Raw genomic sequence first — 21,948 nt, 5'->3', positions numbered from 1 at the left:
TAACAATCTGTTGTGTGCATATAGCACATTTATCCATTCTTCAGTTGATGGGCACATGGGTTGTATCTGCTTTTTGGCCATCATAAATAATGCTGCTGTGAACAGTTGAATACATGTGGAAATAGATTTCCAGTTCCTTTCAGTATACACCCAGGAGGGGGACCTGCTGAGTCACGTGACAACTCCATGTTTTAACTTTTGGGCACTCGCAAACTATTTTCTTTTCTTTTTTTTTTAATATTTTATTCATTTATTTATTTGACAGAGAGAGAGATCACAAGCATGCGGCGGGGGGGTGGGGAGGGCGCGGGGGGAGCAGGCTCCCTGCTAAGCAGAGAGCCCGATGCGAGGCTCCATCCCAGGACCTTGAGATCGTGACCTGAGCCCCAGGCAGAGGCTTAACCCACTAAGCCACCCAGGCACCCCTCGCAAGCTGTTTTCTAAAGGGGTTGCTCCATTTTACCTTCTCACCAGCAGTATGTGAGGGTTTTGGATTTCTCCTAACACTCTCCATCACCTGTTGCTCTGATTACTAAACCACTGTGTCATCAAGGATGTGGAGTAACAGTTATTCCTGGATAGGTTGGAGTGCAAATTGACTCATCCTTTTCCAAATATAATTTAGCAAAATTTATTTATTCAGAAAATACACTGGCCACCTTTCCATGACTATACCTAGAGATCGGGCTCATTCTTTTTACAGGCTGCAGAGTGAGGGATGTTTGATAATTTACATTTCCAATCTCCTGCAGTTATTTGCTCCCTCCCCTTTTAATTTTTTTTTTTAATTTTGTTTGCTATTATAGTGATTCAAATGAAAATCTTGGACTCCTTCTAAGATTTTCAGAGGTAATCAAGATCCTAAAGTTTGTGTGACGCGTTCTTACGCTGAGCATGGCCTTTTAAATGGCCAATTTATTAAGAACATTCTGTCATTGCTACTTTATGTATTTTTATTATGTTAATGATTTGGAGGAAAAGATCTTGTTTTTCTTACTAGCAGAATTTTACTTCTGGGCCTAGAGAAGAGAAAGGAATTGATTTGTATTTTTCTTTGATAAACCACTTGGCATCAGGAATGGGACAGATACCAGCACATCAACACATGCTTGCAAGGTACCAAGTTGAAGGTAAAGGATCCTTGAAAGGCTGAGTGAAGTGGCAGACTTCCGTGCTTCCGTTTTCTGCATGAAGTGCTGAAACTCGAGTGCGTTTTCGAGAAGACAAGGCAGGGAGAAGGAAGGAGATGAGAGGTATAAGGCACCTGACTGGGCCTGGGAACAGGACAGATGGCTACTCGCAACTTTTAGGAAGTTTTGCATGGTGGCTTTGAATGGAACCCTCCCTTCTGTGTCCTCTAAAACATCTTTAATGAAATAACCATTTTTTAGGAAGATTTTATTTATTTATCTGAGAGCAAGAGAGAGCACAAGCAAGGGAGGAGGGGCAGAGGGACGGGGAGAAGCAGAGGCCCCGCTGAGCAGGGCCTAATCCCAGGACCCCAGGATCATGACCTGAGCCAAAGGCAGCCCTTAACTGTCTGAGCTACCCAGGTGCCCCTGAAATGTCCATTTTTTCACTGATTACTTTACAAAATGAAGAGGAGGGCTTAGGCCTGCCAGGGGGCCAGAAACAGAGGCTCCCAAGAGTGTTGCTGGGAAATGATTTCTTGTTCTTGGCACTTTTGTCAGCTGATGATGATTTGGACACAAATAATACATTTCAAAATCTAGTAAAATGACTTAGCAAAGGTCTGGTACTACTAACTCCATTCTGAAATAAATTCCTTCCAGAACTGAGGGTGTTATTTTAGAAAGCTATATGCCAAACCAATATGCAAATACTCTTTTAACATTTTCTTTCCCTTCTGCAGCATGTCTGCCCTCTGGATAGGGAGGGATATAGGAAAAATCTTGCACTAACTGTGCAGATTAAATCTGCAGATTTAGACCGGCAGAAAAATCTGCCACTGGGCACCTGGGTGGCTCAGTTGAGTTTCTGCCTTCGGTTCAGGTCATGATCACAGGGTCTTGGAGTTTCACATCAGGGTCTTAGGATCCACCAGTCATGCATCAGGACTGCTTCTCCCTCTACCTGCTTATCCTCCTGCCTGTGCTCCCTCTCTGACAAATGAATAAATAAAATCTGAAAGAAAGAGAGAGAGAGGGAGGGAGGAAGGAAGGAAGGTCTGCCACAAGCTGTGTAGGCTTGGGCAATTGTGACCATCAAAAATGTTTCCTCCATTTTATGTTCTCTTAAGGGTTCCAGCTTTTCCACATCCTGGTATCACTTGTTATTTTGTTTTGTTTTGTCTGACAGCCACCGTCCTAATGCGTGTGAGGTGCTAACTCACGGTGGGTTTGATTTCCTTCCACCAGGATCAGAGGTGCTGAGCTTCTCTGCGATGACTTGGGGCCCTTCGTATACCTTCTTCGGAAGAGATGTCTAGTCAAGTCCTTTTTGCCTATCTTGAATCTACTGATTTCTTAAAACGATTTTTATAGTTTTATATAGTTAGAATCATATATAGAGCCTTTTCAGATCAGTTTCTTTCACTCATCAATATGCATTTAAAGTTCTTCCTTGTCTTTTTTTTTTAAGGTTTTATTTATTTATTTGACAGAGAGAGATCACAAGTAGGCAGAGAGAGAGGAGGAAGCAGTCTCCCTGCCGAGCAGAGAGACCGACGTGAGGCTCGATCCCAGGACCCTGAGACCATGACCTGAGTCGAAGGCAGAGGCTTTAACCCACTGAGCCACCCAGGCACCCCTCTTCCTTGTCTTTTCAAGGCCCAACAGCTCAATTACTTTTTATCACTGAATGATATTTTATTGTATGTACAAACCACAGTTTCATTTGCTGAAGGACATCTTGGTTCCTTCCAATTTCTGGCAATTATGAATAAATTCTTTTTAAAAAGTTAAAAAGTACCTAAGCAGAATAGTTGCAATACAAAAACCTTCCAAATCATCTTTCCCCAGATTTTCCGATTAACATTTCACTCCATCTGGTTTATTGTTTGTTCCTTCTCCCTTGCCCTGTACATGCATTTCTTTCTTTTTTTTTTTTTTTTAAGATTTTATTTACTTATTTGACAGACAAGTAGGCAGAGAGGCAGGCAGAGACAGAGAGAGGGGGAAGCAGGCTCCCCGCTGAGCAGAGAGCCCGATGCGGGGCTCGATCCCAGGACCCTAGGATCATGACCCGAGCTGAAGGCAGAGGCTTTAACCCACTGAGCCACCCAGGCGCCCCATGCATTTATTTCTAAGTCACTGGAGAGTAATTTGCAGACATCATATCCCTTTCTCCATAAATATTTCAACATGTATTTCCTAAGAACAAAGACAGAAACACTCACTCACTATGGATACCTCCCAGAGTAGATAATTAAACCGCACTGTCAAGGAAAGAACAGAAATTATGTGATTCTTTCATTTCATTTAATATAAGAAATGCTATTTAATCAGGAAGGGCACCTTCAAAAGAAGTTTGGGTAACAAACTAGATTTACATACTCATTTCCTGCGCTCTTCCATGGAGAACAGCACGGACCAAATGATCCAGTATGACCTCACCAGAGCCTGAGGTGTCTCTGGACGAGCCCTAAGATGAAAAGGGCATTCAGGGCGCATTCCTAGACAGTGCGCTTTTTGAGCGGAATCAGCCTCACATCTCAAAGCTGTTTTGGAATTAGATTTGCCTTAAAACCTATTCTTGCTATAACGCATCTTAGATTATTTTCAAGCAAATAGTGTTAATGTGACAGTTTTAATGTGTTTAGAGTTTTGTTGCTCAAATCTTTGACAACTGGGACAGGTGGTAAGCAGTGAAAGGAGGCACACCCTCCATATACTGGTCTTTTTAATTTTTTTTTTAAAGATTTTATTTATTTATTTGACAGACAGAGATCACAAGCAGGCAGAGAGAGAGCGAGAAGGAAGCAGGCTCCCTGCCCAGCAGAGAACCTGATGCAGGACTTGATCCCAGGACCCTGAGATCATGACCTGAGCCAAAGGCAAAGGCTTAACCCACTGAGCCACCCAGGCACCCTGGTCTTTTTTTTTTTAAAGAAAAGATTGTATTTATTTGAGAAAAAGAGAGCGACAGCACGAGCCGGGTGAGAGGCAGAGGGGGAAGCAGGCTCTCCGCTGAGCAGAAAGCCCAATGTGGGGCTTGATCCTGGGTCCCTGGGATCATGACCTGAGCTGACAGCAAATGCCCAACTGACTGAGCCACCCAGGTGCCCCATATTTTGTTTTTTTTTTTTTTAACTTATCATAACATCTAGACTGACTACAGTTAACAATTCTGTGTTGTTTACTTGAATTTTGCTAGGGGAGGAACAGATCTTATGTGTTTTTACAAAAAAAAAAAAGAGGGGCGCCTGAGTGGCTCAGTGGGTTAAAGCCTCTGCCTTCCGCTCAGGTCATGATCCCAGGGTCCTGGGATCCAGCCCTGCATCGGGCTCTCTGCTCAGAGACCTTTTAAAAATAAAAAATTAAAAAAAAAAAAAAAGGAAGGGTAACCATGTGAGGTGACGGATACCATTGATTAGCTTGATATTTCCCTTGATTGTGGTGATTATTTCACAATATATACACATATCAAATTATCAAATTGTATACCTTAAATATATTGTACACCTTAAATATATACAATTTTTGTCAATTAGACCTCAATAAAGCTGGAAACAAATTCTGCAGGGTGAGAAAAGCAGAGAGCAGCTGTGCTGTAAAGCACTTTGAAATAAACATGGTGAGTAAATACAATCTGGGTTACAAACAATTCAGATCTCGGCTCCCAGACTGATAGTGTGCATTTGTTGACCCCCGCCTCGTGGCCTGCAATTAGAGGGAGGTATATACATTATTCACCAATTTCAAGGAACAGAGAGTGCTGCAGATCAGCAGCAGCAGTCACATGCAAACAATTCTGGCTCAAGTGACAATTATAAATCACCACATTAATTCCATGCCAAAAATGAAAATCAAACGTCTGCGGCAGGGGGGGAGGGCAGTGTACCACTGGTAAAGTCCCACAGACCCCGTGTACAGGAGGGTTTGATAACTGGTTTACCTAGCTGGGAAGAGGGGGAAAGGAGAATATATCCAAATGAATGTGAATCTTCTCTTTTCCATGCTACCTTTCCCTACCACCCCCCCTAGAGTTTATTGTCACGCAGATTAGCCACTGCTGCCTTTTTTTTTTTTTTTAAGATTTTATTTATTTGACAGAGATCACAAGTAGGCAGAGAGGCAGGCAGAGAGAGAGGGGGAAGCAGGCTCCCCACTGAGCAGAGCTCTTGATGCGGGGCCTGATCCCAGGACCCTGAGATCATGACCTGAGCCGAAGGCAGAGGCTGAACCCACTGAGCCACCCAGGCGCCCAACCACGGACTTCTTTCTTTGAAAGCTGATACTGCAGGGACACCGGGGTGGCTCAGTCCTCAAGTGTCTGCCTTCCACTAGGGTCTTGATCCCAGGGTCCTGGGATTGAGCCCCGAGCTGAGCAGGGAGCCTGCTGCTCTCCCTGCTCGTGCTCTCTCTCTGACAAATAAATTAGATCCTTAAAAAAAGAAAAAAGCTGACACTCTACATCAGACTTTTTTTTTTTTTTTAAGGTTTTACTTATTTATTTGGGAGAGAGAGAGCATGAGTGGGGGCAGAGGGCAGGCAGAAGCACAGGGAGGCAGGAAGGGAACCTGACGTGGGGATCCACCCTGGATGGCAGGATCATGACCTGAGCTGAAGGCAGACTCTTAACTGATTGAGCCACCAAGACACCCCAGCATCAAACTCCTTCTTCAGCAAACAGAAATGAATGAAGATGGCACCCAGAGGGGTGCCTGGCTGGTTCAGTCAGTACAGCATACAACTCTTAATCTCAGGGTCTTGAGTTCAAGCCCCACCCTGGGTGTGGAGCCTACTTAAAAACAGAAAAATGAAAAATAATTTTGAAAAAGATGGCACCCAGAAAGGAAAGCATATTCATGGTGGTTCTAGGAACTGTACCTCTAGAAGTTACCATTTGCAAGCGTCATTGGACAATATGTGGTTTTAAGATGCAGACTGAACCACAAGTCAAGCTTCAGGAGTGTGATTTTTTGGTTACTATGGTAACTTATGGGCAATAAATCAGTTTCTTTGCAATTATCACAGAATAAGCAAATAAAAGAGAAGGAAAAGAGACGTGGATTAAAACAGAGCCTTTGGGGGACCTGGCTGGCTCAGTAGGTGGAGCCCGAGATTCTTGATCTCAGGGTTTTGAGTTCAAGCCCTACGCTGGATGTAGTGATTACCTAAAAATAAAATCTTAAAAAGAAAAAAAAGGGGGGCACCTGGGTGTCTCAGTCCGTTAAGCGCTGGCCTTCTGCTCAGGTCATGATCCCAAAGTGCCGGGAGATCAAGATCTGCATCGGGCCCTTTGCTCAGTGGGGAGCCTGCTTCTCCGTCTGCTTCCACCTGCTGCTCTGCCTACTTGTGCTGTCAAATAAATAAATCTTAAAAAAGGGGGGGGGCACATATATAGAGGGAAAGAATGGTAATGCAAATGTGGCAACTCTTGGTAGGTGAACCAATACCCAGAAGCTGGCTACCTTCATATTTCTTATACATGAGAAAAGTAATTCCCCCAATCAGTTAGCTAGTTTGCATTTTGCAGCTGCAAGTGTTCCTACTGGATTAAGCAGCCAACTCCAATTCACTTTCTACAAGTACACAATCATGCTATAAAACTGACACTCTGAGAGAAACTGACTTACAGTTCTAGTAACTTACAAAAGGCACTTAACTACATAGTGCTAAAGTGCAAACATCAAAATGAGATTTGTGATGAGTGCTTTTTAAAACCCGAAGTGCTATAAATATAGGAGTAGTTTTTAAAGCTGTGTTTATGCATTCTTTTCCACTTGAATGCTGTGTTTAAGATGCTGGCCAGAAAAGTTAGCTCTGTAGAAACACTACTTTGATTCACACAGAACTCTACGTTGTTTGCTTATAAGGAAATCCCTCTGAATCCGTATTTAAGTCTTTCTCTGTGCAACTACATAGGAGGTAGCAACTTCTTGTTACATTGTCTCATTCAGAAGCTTAGAAAGGCCAGTACCTATTTCTGGCTCCTTTTAGTTAGGAGATACAGTCATAATAAAATACATTGCTTAATGCGCCGGGCATTTTGCAAAGTGGCTTACATATCTTGTGCAACTCTCACAAAAATTCAGTGCGTTTTATGCAATTATTATTTCATCATACATAAAATGAGGAAAATACAGGGCTGTTGTAAGGATTAAAAGAGACTATACATGAAGCACTTAGCACAGCAGCTGACAAAAAGTGCTAAATATACATTTACCATTTACTGGTAAACAGAGAAAAGCAGTTTTCTGCCTTTTTCTACCTATTTTTTCTTTTTTAAAAAATCACCTCCCCGTTCAGGAGGGGGAAACAGGAAATCCCCTTGACAGTGGCTGAGCTCAAAAGCCAGGAGACCCCTGTTTTGATCTGGATCTCGACTGTCCTCACCCCCTACCTACCAACGCCTGGCTAGGCGAGCTGCCAGTAAGTACTTGCTGAATTAACGAAGACCAGGTTTCTCGCCTGGGGCAGCTAGACGCTTCTGGGTGGGGTAGAACGTTCAGGTCTGCGCTTGCGCCCCATCTGCAGACCCGGAAGAGGCTGTTCAGACCTGTTCGGGCCAACGACCTTGTCGTCCCTTGCCGAAAGCACGTTACCGAGGGTCGTCGCCCCCGAACCACAGCGACTTCAAGGGTCCCAAACTACACTCACCACACTCTGCAATGGAGAATGCCCACCCCGGTTCCGGCCCCCGCCACATTTCGGCCGCCCCCACCTCCTTCCGGGAAGGCGTAGGCACCTGGCGAAGGCCGCCGCGTGCCTCACTTCCCCGCGAACTACATCTCCCAAAATCCCCATCGGCCGGACCCCGCCCCCGCTGCTGGTGGGCGTGGGGGCGGGGCGGAGCCTTCCGAGCCGTCCTGCCTGTGTCCCCCAGGGTAGAGTTCATTTTAGGAGAGATTCCTGGGTTCCCTGTTAAAGTAGGACCTCTGTCCCGATTAGGTCCGACTCTGTCCTCCATACCCACTGTGGTCCCCTCACGGTAAGACGACAGATGGTCTAGTCCAGCGGAGACACTCCCCCTACGCCGGGAGACCAGTGGAGAGCGAAGGGTAGACCGCGCACGCATGCGCAGAGGCGCAGCTTGGGGGCGGGAGCCTCTAAGCCCCTTCCCCAAGGCTGTGAAGGTGAGTAGGGGGCGGAGCGGGGCGTGTCCCTCGGGACTGACCACTGCCTGGCCCTGGCCACCGGGGGTTCAGCCTCCACCATCCAAACTATAAAGCTGTTGACCCCAACTGTCCAGAAACTTGGGGTCCCCAGGAGCGCGGTTCTAGCGTTTGTAGCGTTTGTACGTCAAAATCCCACTTCTGATTAAACCACTTCTGGCATTTAATTGCCATTATCTAGTTGTAAGTTGTTCTCTTCTGCTAGACCATGAGTTTTAAGAAATAACAGCTAACGTGTCCGGAGGGCCCAGATTTCATCTCGGTTTTTCTAGCATGTAGCAAACATCTCCTTGGTAAAGTAGGGAGCTTTGGGACAGTTGATTTCTATTCAATTTAGTGTCAGACTATGTGCATACTTGCTCCTGTTCTCTGTTTCATGTGTGTAAGTTTCATGAGAAGACCCCTCGAGATGATGAAGACAGTTTTACACTAAAGATGCAGTGGCCGTGATGAAGTTGATAATCTGCTGGGGATACAGAGAATTAAGAAAGACCTTATTGTGCCCTAACCCTAACCATTTTCCTTACACTTAGCTCTGTGACTGGGTTATGTTGCTTTATCTTGGGGGCCGACATTTTCTCTTAAAATGGGAAGACTGGATGAGATCTCTAAGAACCTGCCAGCTCTGAAATTCTGTGGTTGGTTAGTGAGGAGTAGAATCCAGATTATATCACAATATGTTAATACTAAGCATCATTGGGACGCCTGGGTGGCTCAGTGGGTTAAAGCCTCTGCTTTCGGCTGGGGTCATGATCCCAGGGTCCTGGAATCGAGCCCCTCATCGGGCTCTCTGCTCGGCAGGGAGCCTGCTTCCCTCTCTCTCTCTCTCTGCCTGCCTCTCTGCCTATTTGTGATCTCTGTCTGTCAAATAAATAAATAAAATCTTTAAAAAAAATACTAAGCATCATCAACTTCAGTTTCTCTGCTAACATATGTGAAATATAGCTATAAACATCTGGTAGCAGCATTAGAAAAATACTGCCCCTTACTGTACCTGTAATTTCCTTATTGCTGAAAATATGAGATTTGCTGATAATACAACTTCCTTCACTCTTTATTTGTTGTCCGTTTGTAGACCATCACTAGGAAGATTATGAACATGATGTATGTGACAATGGCTCAAATCTTAAGGTCTCATCTGATAAATGTTCCAATGATATCTAATAGAAAGAAAATGCTCCCATATCTTGGGGTCATTAGACACAGAGCGGTGTCAACTCATATATCCAAAAAGAAGATGCGAGAATATTATAGGCTGCTAAATCTGGATGAAGGTTGCTCTGCGGATGATGTCAGGGAATCTTTTCATAAGCTTGCCAAGCAATACCATCCGGACAGTGGCTCTGATACTGCAGATTCGGCAACATTTGTAAGGATCGAAGAAGCTTATCGGAAGGTGCTTTCCCATGTGCTAGAACAAACAAATGCCCGACAGAATAAAGTTGAAGAAGCAGAGGAAGAAGAAGACAAATTCAAATACAAAACACCCCAACACCGGCATTATTTAAGTTTTGAAGGTATTGGTTTTGGAACTCCAAGTCAACGAGAGAAGCAGTATAGGCAGTTTCGAGCTGACCGTGCAACTGAGCAAGTCATGGAGTATCAGAAGCAGAAGCTACAAAGCCAGTATTTCGTTGACAGTTTAATCGTTAAAGATGTGAGACAGAGTAAAGAACAAAAGATAACTCAGGCTATAGAGCGTTTAGTAGAAGATCTCATTCAGGAGTCAATGGCCAAAGGAGACTTTGACAACCTCAGTGGGAAGGGAAAACCTCTAAAAAAATTTTCTGGCTGTTCATATATTGATCCCATGACTCACAACCTGAACAGAATACTGATAGATAATGGATATCAACCAGAATGGATCCTAATGCAAAAGGAAATAAAGGATACCATTGATCAACTCAGAGAGGCGATCTTAGCATCCAGGAAAAAACTTGGGAATCCCATGACACCAACTGAACAGAAACAGTGGACCCAAGTCTGTGAGCAGTTTCAAGAAAACATCAGAAAACTAAACAAGCGAATTAATGATTTTAATTTGATTGTTCCCCTCCTGACCTGGCAAAAAGTCCATTTTGATGCACAGAAAGAAATTGCCAGAGCCCAGGAAGTATATGAGACCCTTGTAAGAGCAGAAGAAGTCACAGATAAAAACCCAAACAACACTGATCGGGGAGAAAGGGAGAAAACACCTGAAGTCAAGACAGGTTTTTTTAACTGGATGAATGTGTGGAAATTTATTAAAACATGACCACTTAAATATTCACAGTACTGCCTCAAACCATTTTCGGTTGTACTGATGTCACACTTAGAAGCTGAGATTTATTGTGGTAACACAAATGATGAGAACTGTGAATCTCTGTACTTTTTCAAAACTAATCACATCTCCAGGGATGCGTGAGGGAGAAAGCTGTAAGAAACCGAGCCTGAGACATGTTCGACCAGCTTTGCTCTGAGGACGTTGCAAGAAAAGAAGGGAACTTCTAGGAAAACAAACCCATTCTGGAGTATAGATGTCAGTCATGGGTGAAATGAATTAGGACAAGGACTCAGAAGGGGAGTCATATAAAGGGCATTCCAGAAAGTCTTGGTGCAGTTTTCAGCTCTAATAACTCAAAAGACAGTTGGCTGTTGCCATCTTCAAACATAGTTACTGAAGCAAACAACAATAAGCAAACCTTAAAAAGTATTATCAGAAGTCACAAAACTAAGGAATGGACTGTAGGCAAGCAAACTTTCAAATGATGAATGTTTTTTGCAAGCTTGCTACATACATACCCCTGAGTTATTAAAGCTTAGAATTGTTCTAAGACTTTCGGGACTTTCTTTATGTGGGTGGAAATGTTATGATCAGGAAATTAGCCCAATGGAGTTATTGCACTCTTCTTTTTTTATAAACCGTCTTTGTGGATACCGAATAAAACAAAACAAAACAAAACAAAAAAACCACGAAATACCCGAGTTGTACTTTTTCCTGCCTAACTTCATTATGTTAGCTGTACAAATCCATCAGCCAAGCTCATTGATATAGCTGTTCTAGAAGTACATTCTAGTGGCTACTTTTAAAGAGTTTGGGTATATTTTCTGCATCTTTGGAGGTAAAAGAAAAAAAAAAACTTCTTGGGCTCAGTGGAAACTTGGGGTTTCACTTCTGGCTTCATCTCTAAGTCTACCTGAAGCCTCTCTGTGTCATGTTTCAGATTCCCCAGGGGCTTTTTCCGTATGAAAATCTCAGTGTAGGGATCCGATTTCTGGTCTAAGGAACTCTTTCATGAATGAAAAGGTGTCTGAATTTTGCTCCAGTTTGCACTTTCGGCAAATGACTAGAGATTGACATTCGTGAGATTGTTGTGTTTCATCCACTTTAAAAAAAATCTGACTTTTTTAGGTTTGTGTAATTGCGTTAGCCACAGAGTTGGGCTGCTAGAAGAACACAGAGTGTTCAAAAGGAGCAGATCTGTTTCCTTATTGAACTCCAAGTGAGGGCTTATGGATGTGGTTCAAAAGGGGGTACTTGCCACTCTTATTTTGAAAGAACAAATTATTTTGTAAAGTGCGTGATGGTTCAGTAAAACTGCATCTTCCGAGGAAATGTCAGGGCTTTCTGCTTAGGTGATGGGGTAATTAATTGGTATTATATGTGATTATTTTACTGAATGAGTTATGTGCCTTCTCCAATGATGTTATTACTCTAAACAGAATTGTGACCAGTAGGAAATGTAGCTACATAATAAGAACTATAGTTATAAAACATTTTAAAAGACTAGGATTCTGTGAATCTTGTTAAGAATGGGAATTAGATACATGACGCCAAGTTGCATTGCAACAACATAATTCAAAGGAAACCATTTTGGGGCGACTGAGTGGTTCAGTCAGTTGGGCATCTGCTTTTGGCACAGGTCATGATCCCAAGTTCCTGGGATCGGGCCCTGCGTCAGGCTCTCTGCTTGGCAGGGAGCCCGCTTCTCCCTCTCCCTCTGCCTGCCGCTCCCCCTGCTTGTGCTCTTTTTCCCCCAGTAAAATAAATAAATAAGTCTATTAAAAAAAAAAAAACAAAAACAAAGGAAACCATTTTCGATATTGGATGACAGAAAGGTAAAGTTATCAGAAAGCACTAGTAAATCCTGAATTTCAGCACACCACGCCTTATGTTTGTAAATGTTGTCTGTATTAATAAGGTTAATAAAGTTCATTTTAATGATTATCCAATGGTCTCTTGTTATATAAACAACCACTAAGAAGAATAACCGTATTTTTGACTGATCACCTGAATAAATGCTTTTTATCTTTTTGATTGATGATATAAAAGCTGTAAACAGAGATTTTTCTTGTGAAGAAGGCAAAATCACTCACGGAAAAAACAGATTCACTAATTTAAGGAACTAAGTTCCAGGCCAGAGCAAAGATTTTGGCCGGTTGGTCAGCGTTTCTTGAATTGTGATCCGATACTTCTCTTTCCTCTGAGGCAGACTTGACCTTTTTCTGTCACTGTTTCACCTTCTAACTTGGCCACTTTTTCAGGTGTAGTGGTAATGTCTGAACTCCTGAACAGGCTTGCATCAAACACTGCCTAACTCCTAACCTCAAATTTCAGGGCCCCTTTCTTCAGACTCTAGGACCAGGACCCTGGCCCAACACCCTGAACATACAGCCTCAAATCCCAGTGACTTTTGGCTCCCAGCAGAGAAATGGTTTATGCCCTTGTTCTGTGTACCTGACGCTGGTTTGGTACCTGAGGGGTCTTAATTTTCTAGAACAGTTGCCGTACTATTCCTTTTCTTCATGGAGCCACCTGGATAGAGCTCTGCACTTGGTGTTGGAGCGCCTCCCAGAGATGGGAGTCTTCTGTGACCGCAGCTGTACAATCAGGGCCTGCTGCTTCCTGATGTTCTTCCCTGCCATCACTGGGACCCAGTGACCATTTGGGACCTTCTCGGTACCTCTCAGGCACCCCTCATGCTGGTTTGCTGTTCCTAGAAGGGTTGCCTTTCCTCTTCAATGATGTTCTGTTCATTCAGCATATATTTGTCGAAGTCCTGAAAGGGAAGCCACCATCCCACCATCTTGGGTGGTCAGAAATCACTAACTGAGGGGGGACATATGGACCCCTCAGCCCCAAAAGTAACCCCCAGTTACTCATTTTCCTCGCTCTTACTGCTGCCACCACCACCCTGGTTCCAGGCAGGGGACACTGACCTCCCTTTCCTCCCCTGGCCCACAGGCAGACCCACAAATGTGGCATAATACTTCTTGCCCAGCTGAGACCAGAGTGCACCATCAAACTACAGCTTCCTTCAAGGCTTGGGATGATATAGGCAAGAGGAAAGCAGTCCTGGGGACAGAAGAGCCTGGCCTGTGGCCCTCTCCAGTTCATCGCTGAGCCCAGTCCCCAGCCTGCTGTAGGGGCAGAACCCACCATTCTCCCACCTCTGAGAGAATCCTCGGGTGCCCTCAGCATGCCTCCACTCCCCCAAGTCTAGATTTAGGAAACTAAGAACTAAGAAGTTTTCTTTCCTGCCGAGACCAGTTTCAGAGGTCTGGCTTCTTCTTTGAGGACCCACGTCTTCCCTAGATGACTATTGTATGTCACTGTCCCCCAGCCCCACTACCTCTGGTCCTACCTGAGAATCTCAACAGGACAGATTTATCGAATAAGTTTAACATTGTTATAAGAGAGACCTACTCCAAATAAATAAAATCTTTTAAGCAAAAGGGGGCGCCTGGATGGTTCAGGTCATGATCTCTGGGTCCTGGGATCCAACCCGTGTTGGGTTCTGGGCTCAGAGGGGAGTCTGCTTGTCCCTCTCCTTCTGCTGCTCATGCTGTCTTTCTCTCTCTCAAATAAATAAATAAAACCTAAAAAAAAAAAAAAAAGAGAGAGAGACGTACTCAACAGTTGTGGCATGGGTCCTTCCTGGTGTACTTTGAGAACCTTCTAGCAAGGAGTGTATGTTCCAGTGTTGACTCAGCTTTATAATTTACAGCTGGACCTCTCTTTCACCTCTGTGGGTGAACCTGGGTCCATAGCCTTGTCCCTTCCACCTAGCTACAGTTTACACCATGATCTGCCCAGCTGAGCCCCAAAGCTTCTCAGTGAGATTTGCTTAAAGATGAACTTGACAGCTGCTCTACTTTTGGCTGCCTCTCGTCTTCCGAGGGACCGGTAGGTGGTAGGTGTCATCCGTCTCGCGGGGATGTGGTTCCTAGCACAGGAAGCCAGACCTTCGAAGCTGCTCTTGACAGGAAAGAAGAGCCCTCATTTTCTTAAACATGCCCCAAAATGGACCCGTGACCCAGGCTCTGCCAAGACCTGTCCTTGGGGGACAGGGATCAGAATGAAGCATGGGAAGAACGAGGCTGGGTCTCTGGAGAAGCCCCACTCAGCTGGGGCAGGAAGGCGGTGGCTCCCAGGTGCATAAAGTGGCCTTAATGTCACCTGCCCAGCTGGCCAAGTTCCCGGCTTACCAGCAGCTTCGGCCTTCTCCTCCCTGGGCCAGTTCTTCAGTGTCGTTTTAGGCACTGCTCCTAACAACCTTGAGCCACCTTCTTCGGCCCTCCTGCAAGGGCCCGTGTCCTTTAATAAATCCCTTTTCCGCTTAATCCTGCCGGGAGGGGAGGGGCTGCCATTTGCAGCTAAGCACTGTGACATCCAGATGGGATCCTGAGAATCTCGTGGCTTTGGGACACCTGGCAACAATACACCGGGTTGTGGAGTGGGGGAGTGGGGGACTGGTGGAGGGGCGGACTCTCACTAAACTCTCAGCTCTGCCACTTGGTAGGTGTGTGATCTGGGAAAAATACCAAACCTCACTGACTTACGGATTACTCAGGGGTAAACGCTCAAAATGGAGATTTAGTGTGAGGATTCATTGAGATATTCTAGAATGTGAAGAATCCAGCTGGTGACTGCCACAGGGTGGGCACTGTACTCTAAGAATTAAATGACGCACGTTGTTGTGCTAATAAAATAATAAAGAGAAGTTTTTAAATTATTTTTATGGTTTGTTTAAAAATTGTCCCATAGGGGCACCTGGGTGGCTCAGTGGGTTGAACGTCTAACTCTTGATTTCGGCTCAGGTCATGATCTCATGGGTTATGGGATCGAGTCCTGTGACAGGGCTCTAAGCTCAGGATGGAGTCTGCTTGAGAATTTCTCTCTCCCTCTCCTTCTGCCCCTACCCCTGTGTTCTTCCTCCTCTCCTCTCTCAAATAAATTAATAAAATCTCTTAAAAAGTGTTCCATAGCTCTTCTCGAGGGAATATTGATTTCAAAGCTGATCTTCTAGTTCCAGTCAATTTCCTGAACTCACTGAAATTGTTCTCTGACACGCCTTCAGCTAGCAGGAGGCATTAAATGAAAGTGTAGAAGCCAGTCAAGAAAGACCACATATTGTACTTTTCTATTTATATGAAAGGTCCAGGATAGGCAAATCTCTAGAGACAGAAAGTAGAGCAGTGGTTGGCTAGGGCTGTGGTGTTTGAGAGGAAATGGGGAGTGACTGCTAATGTTTATGGGTTTCTTTTGGATGTGATGAAAATGTTCTAAAATTGATGGTGGTGGGGCGCCTGGGTGGCTCAGTGGGTTGGGCCTCTGCCCTCGCCTCAGGTCGTGATCCCAGGGTCCTGGGATCGAGCCCCACATCGGGCTTTCTGCTCGGCCGGGAGCCTGCTTCCCCCTCTCTCTCTGCCTGCCTCTCTGCCTACTTGTGATCTCTCTGTCAAATAAATACAAAAAACAAAAATGAAATCTTTAAACTTGAGGTGGTAATGGTGGCACAACTCTGAATGTACTAAGAACCCCCAGACTGTGCATTTTATTTTATTTTATTTTTTTAAAGATTTAATTTATTTATTTGACAGAGAGAAATTACAAGTAGGCAGAGAGGCAGGCAGAGAGAGAGAGGAGGAAGCAGGCTCCCTGCCAAACAGAGAGCCCGATGTGGAACTCGATCCCAGGACCCTGAGATCATGACCTGAGCTGAAGGCAGAGTCTTAACCCACTGAGCCACCCAGGCACCCCAGACTGTGCATTTTAAATGAGTGAATTTTATGGTATGTGAAAGCTGTTTTTTTTTATTTTAAGATTTTATTTATTTATTTGACAGACAGAGATCACAAGCAGGCAGAGAAGCAGGCAGAGAGAGAGGGGGAAGCAGGCTCCCTGCTGAGCTGAGAGCCCGATGCAGGGCTTGATCCCAGGACCCTGAGATCATGACCTGAGCTGAAGGCAGAGGCTTTAACCCACTGAGCCACCCAGGCGTCCCCAGCTGTGTCGTTCTGTCATTCTTACAACACATAGCTACTCTTACCAAACTGAGTGATGGCCTTACATAAACAGGAATCCACAAAGTGGAGAAAATAGACAAAAGCAAGCACATTTGGTAAAAATGATGGAAAGAACTTGGTCTTTAATTATATATAATTTTTTTTAAAGATTTTATTTATTTATTTGACAGAGAGATCACAAGCAGGCAGAGAGGCAGGCAGAGAGAGAGGAGGAAGCAGGCTCCCTGCAGAGCAGAGAGCCCGATGCGGGGCTCGATCCCAGGACTCTGAGATCATGACCTGAGCCGAAGGCAGCGGCCTAACCCACTGAGCCACCCAGGCGCCCCATATATATAATTTTTTTAAAAAAGATTTTATTTATTTGACAGAGAGGCAGAGAGAGCATGAGTGGGGTGAGGGGCAGAGGCAGACGGAGAGGGAGAAACAGACTCCTTGTTGAGCACGGAGCCCCCGTGGGGGCTTGATCCCAGGACTCTGGGATCATGACTTGAACTGAAGGCAGACGCTTAACCGACCGAACCACCCAGGTGCTACACATACAAAAACTTTCTATTCTAAAACTCTACATGATTAAGCAGTGGGCACCCCAAAGTTCTTTATTTTGAAAAAAATCTATTTTGAAAATTCACGTGTATATAGTAAGAGATTCAATCGATGCAAAAGGATAGACCATGAACGAATGAGTTCCCCTTTATCCCAGACCCCCTGCTCCCCACCACTGCGCAGACCCAGACCTCCCAACCCTACTTCCCAGATCTAAACACCATCAACAACTTCTTGCACATGTATACTAGTTTTTATTTTTTTTAAATAAATGACTACAAAATCAGTGGCTTAAAGAACTCAAATTTATTGTCTTACAGTTCTGGAGGTCAGAAATCCAAAGTGGATCTTACTGGTAGAAAATCAAGGTGGTGGTGAGGCTTCCAGAGGCTCTAGGGGAGAATCTGATTCCTTGCCTTTGCCAGCTTCTAGAGGCTTCTTGGTTTGTGGCCCCTTCCTCTATCTTCAAAGCCAGTGACAGCAGGTGAGTCCTCCCTGTGTCACACAACTCTGACCCTCCTGCCTCCCTCTTCCACTTATGGGTTTATCTTGGTCCCACCCAGATCGTCCAGCATAATCTCCCTGTTTGTTTTTTTTTTCTAAGATTTTATTTATTTATTTGACAAAGAGCAGGAGAGAGAGCAAGAGAGGGTACAAGCAGCAGAGGGAGAAGGAGAAGCAGGCTCCCTGCTGAGCAGGGAGCCCAATTCGGGACTCAATCCCAGGAACCAGGACTCCAGGATCATGACCTGAGCCGAAGGCAGATGCTTAACCAACTGAGCCACCCACGCACCCCATAATCTCCCTGTTTTAAGGTCAGTCGAATAGCAACCTTAATTAATTTCCTTTTGTTAAGTAACATAACATATTCAGAGTTTCTGCGAATTTAGGACATATTGGGGGGAACCATGATCACACCACCACAATAGCTCCAAAAGTTTAGGTATATAATTTACATGCACACACTGTCTCTCCATATCTCTCTCAAATACACACAAATGTGAACACACTCTGTGTTCTTATCTTTTGCTTCACTAGTCTATAAATAGATCTTCAAGATCTTTCCAAATTAACACATCCAGCTCTATTATCTGTTAAGACTGCCTGAGACGGTTGTATGCTCTCATGGAAATAAGAACTAATTGATACCGAGCAGATGAAATAAGTAGCAGTGCAAGGTTATGCAGAGAGAGACCCTGAGGCATAGAGACAGCAGAGGCGAGCTGAAGCGATCATGAGTCCGGAGTGAGATAGGGCGTGATAGTGCATCACAAGGTATGAGGTACGGAGAAGCTGACAATAGCTTACTCTTGTTGGATGCTTTCCTTGCACTAATGAATGTTCACAAAAATCCTATGACATCGGTACTATTTTTAACTCTTTTTAAGAGCTGAGGAAATGAATGAGGCACAGAGAGGTTTAGCAACTTGCCTTGGGTCACACAGCTAGAACTTGTCAAGGGTTGGGATTTGAACCTGGATTGTCTGTGGTTTCTCTGCTTCCAGATCCCTCTTTCTTTTATTTGTTTATCTGTTTGTGAGAGAGAGAGTGCACACACACAAGCAGGGGCAGGGGCAGGCAGAGGGAGAAGCAGGCTCCCTGCTGAGCAAGGAGCCCGACTTGGGACTCAATCCCAGGACCTCAATGCGGGACTTGATCCCAGGACCTCGATCATGACCTCAGGCAGAGGCAAATGCTTAACTGACTGAGCACCCAGGCGTATAGCACTTCAGATCCCTAGTCATACCCACACTGTGCTCTGGTGTTGGCAGAGAGGATGCTGGAGCAGATCACATTAGCGACAGCTTCAGCAATGAAGACTCAAGACACTGAGTTCCTGGGGCTGTCTTGAATTCAGGGTGTTTTATCATTGGACTGTCACTCTTGTCCTTTACCTCCCTCAAGGATCCTGCCTCCCTGACTGCCCCTCATACCTTTAGCAAGAGGCAGTAGGACGCAGTGGTAAGGGACTGGGGCTTGGGAGCTCGGGAGACCGGAAGTCAGATCCACATTTTGCCACTCACTAGCTATGTGACCTTGAGTTTCTTGAGTTTCTGTCTCCTCATCTGTCCAACCAATATACAGTTGACCCTTGAACAGCAGGATTTAAACTCTGTGAGACCACTTACATGCAGTACTATAAGTGTATTTTCTCTTCCTTATGATATTTTTATAAAAGATTTTATTTAATTATTTTACTTATTTAATTATGATATTTAAAAGATGGAGAGAGAGAGCACAAGCAGGGGGGCAGGGGAGGGAGAAGCAGGCTCCCTGCTGAGCAGAGAGTCTGCCACAAGGCTCCATCCCAGGACCGTGGGATCATGACCCAAGCCCAAGGCAGAAGCTTAACGGACTGAGCCACCCAGGCGCCCCTTCCTTATGATTTTCTTCATAACATTTGTTTTTCTCTAACTTACTTTATTGTGAGAATACAGTCTATAATACATATAACACACAATGTATGTGTTAATTGATATGTTACCGGTAAGACTTCGGATCAACAGTAGGCTATGAGCAGTGAGGTTTTTGGGGAGTCAAAAGTTTTGCAGGCATGTTTGACGGGTGAGGGGTTGGCGCTCCTAATCTCCGCTTTGTCCAAGGGTCAACTGTAATCAGACCTAACTTGCGGGGATAGTTGTAATCCTTAGAGATGACGAATATGAAATGTTGGATGCAAGGTGAAGTCCTTACTGGGAACTCGGTGGTTTTTAGTGGAGGCATTACTGCCCCCAGAGGACATTTTGGAAATTTGCGGAGGATTCTTCAGACAAGAAAATGGTTGGAGGGACACTACTGGAAGAAATACCATTTTGCCCATTTGGACCTACGTTTTGCTGGCTGGCACAAGTCCATGCAATCCTAATCGTGAAATATTTCAGGGGCCCCTGTCAGTTAAGTATCAGCCTTCGGCTCAGCTCATGATCCCGGGGTCCCGGGATTGAGCCCCACCTCTGGCTCCCTGCTCAGCGGGGAGCCGGCTTCCCCCTCTCCCTCTTCCTCTCCCCCTGCTTGTGCTCTCTCTCGCTATCTCTGTCACTCTCTCTCTCTCAAGTAAATAAATAAAATCTTTAAAAATAAAAAAAATTTTAAAAATGAAAAAAAAAATTTCAAACATCATGGCGAGCCACATTTAGGAGGGCGGAGCCAGGGACACTGAGTGTCTGCAGGGCAGGTAACCAGAAAGGCACATTGTTCTGTGTCTGGCCACCATCCAAATATCTCACTGCATATTCACATGGATGAAAAAAAATCTGTTTATAATAATCTAAACTTGGAACAGAATCATATTTTACATAGAAACACAACATACGTCAGGGGCATGATTTAAAGTACACTTTTTTTCACAAATGCAAATACTGCAAAAATTGTACTTATTTTGGGGGGAATTTTACCAAGAGTTGGACTCCATTTCAGAAAATCATTAGTGGTGGACCCGTGGCTGATGGCATTGAGTTGGCAGTACTATATGCCTATTGCCATTTGCTTTTAGTGTTGAATGCAAATACGTCCCAGAGGAGATTGGATTTTAATTAAGTGCCGATTATTACCACATTAGTGGGTCTTCTAGTCAGGATCCAAGATGACCCTCAAAGATCCCCACTTTCTTTTCTTTCCTTTTGTTTTTTAAGATTTATTTATTTATTAGAGAGCGAGAGCACAAGCAGGAAGGGTAGAAGGAGAGGGAGAGAGCATCCCAAGCAGACTCTGTGTTGAGCCTAGAGCCCAATGTGCCGCTTGATCTCACAACCCTGAGATCATGACCTGAGCTGAAACCGAGTCGGACACTCAATTGACTGTGCTATCTCCCCCGCTTTTTTTAAGATTTCGTTTTTAAATAATCTCTGCACCCAATGTGGGGCTTGAACTCACAACCCTGAGATCAAGAGTTGCATGATCTAAGCCCGCCGGGCACCCCAAAGGTCTCCACTTTCTGATGTTTACATTTTTGTGTAGTGCCCTCCGGTAACATATCAGATTCGGTCTGTGTGACCAATAGAGTCTAAGAGAAGGGACAGCATGTCACTTCTGAGGCTGGAAGCTTCCTGACTCTCACTTTCTGCTAGATCCCTCACTCTGGGTGAATCCAGTTGCCATGACTTGATGCAGCCTTATGGAGAGGCACGTATGTCCAGGAACTGAGGTCCCCGGCCAACAGCCAGATGAACGAGCGTTACTGGAAGCAGAGTAGGTCCTCCGTCAAGACTTCAGGGATCTGGAGCCCCCACTGACGGCTGAACTCTAAGCTCATGAGGACTCCTGAGCCAGAACAACTTGGCTGAGCTACTTCCAGATTCCTGATCCTTAGACATTATGTAAAATAATAAATAAATGTTTGATTTAAGTCACTAAGTTTGAGAATAATTTGCTACGTAGCAATAGATAATAGCGTAGACATACACGAAACCTGGTAGTCTCACTAATTTCATTAATAAGCATTGTTTCAAAAATAATTCCATGTATGCTACTCTTCTTGTACAAAGGAAGTCAATCTATATTGCCAAAAATTGCAGGTTGAAATGACATATGAATCTGGGGTTCACCACCTGTTCTGCTTCTGCCTTATCATATTCTGTCTCTAGCAGTCTTCTTTCCTTTTCTTTTCTTTTTTTTTTTTTTTTGAAGATTTTATTTATTTATTTGACAGAGAGAGACACAGCAAGAGAGGGAACACAAGCAGGGGGAGTGGGAGAGGGCTTCCCACTGAGCGGAGAGCCCAATACGGGGCTCAATCCCAGGACTCTGGGATCATGACCTGAGCCAAACGCAAGCACTTAACGACTGAGCCACCCAGGTGTCCCAGCAGTGTCTGAGGC

The 21,948-nt window shown here is 44.6% G+C and overlaps 1 protein-coding gene across 1 annotated transcript; it reads left to right on the top strand.

The window, feature by feature from the left end:
- The first annotated feature begins 8,148 nt into the window (after window positions 1-8,148).
- Window positions 8,149-11,239, top strand: LOC111155792 (DnaJ heat shock protein family (Hsp40) member C28). The gene is made up of 2 exons (XM_022516197.1): window positions 8,149-8,260; window positions 9,375-11,239. Exons 1-2 carry the CDS (start codon window positions 8,201-8,203, stop codon window positions 10,551-10,553), a joined length of 1,239 nt encoding a protein of 412 aa, XP_022371905.1. The 5' UTR covers window positions 8,149-8,200; the 3' UTR covers window positions 10,554-11,239.
- The last annotated feature ends 10,709 nt before the right edge of the window (window positions 11,240-21,948 follow it).

The sequence above is a fragment of the Enhydra lutris genome, unplaced genomic scaffold (genome assembly GCF_002288905.1).
Source record: "Enhydra lutris kenyoni isolate GAN:26980312 unplaced genomic scaffold, ASM228890v2 scaffoldscaffold43, whole genome shotgun sequence".
Taxonomy (NCBI): domain Eukaryota; kingdom Metazoa; phylum Chordata; class Mammalia; order Carnivora; family Mustelidae; genus Enhydra; species Enhydra lutris.
This window is presented reverse-complemented; position numbering and strand designations above follow the sequence as displayed.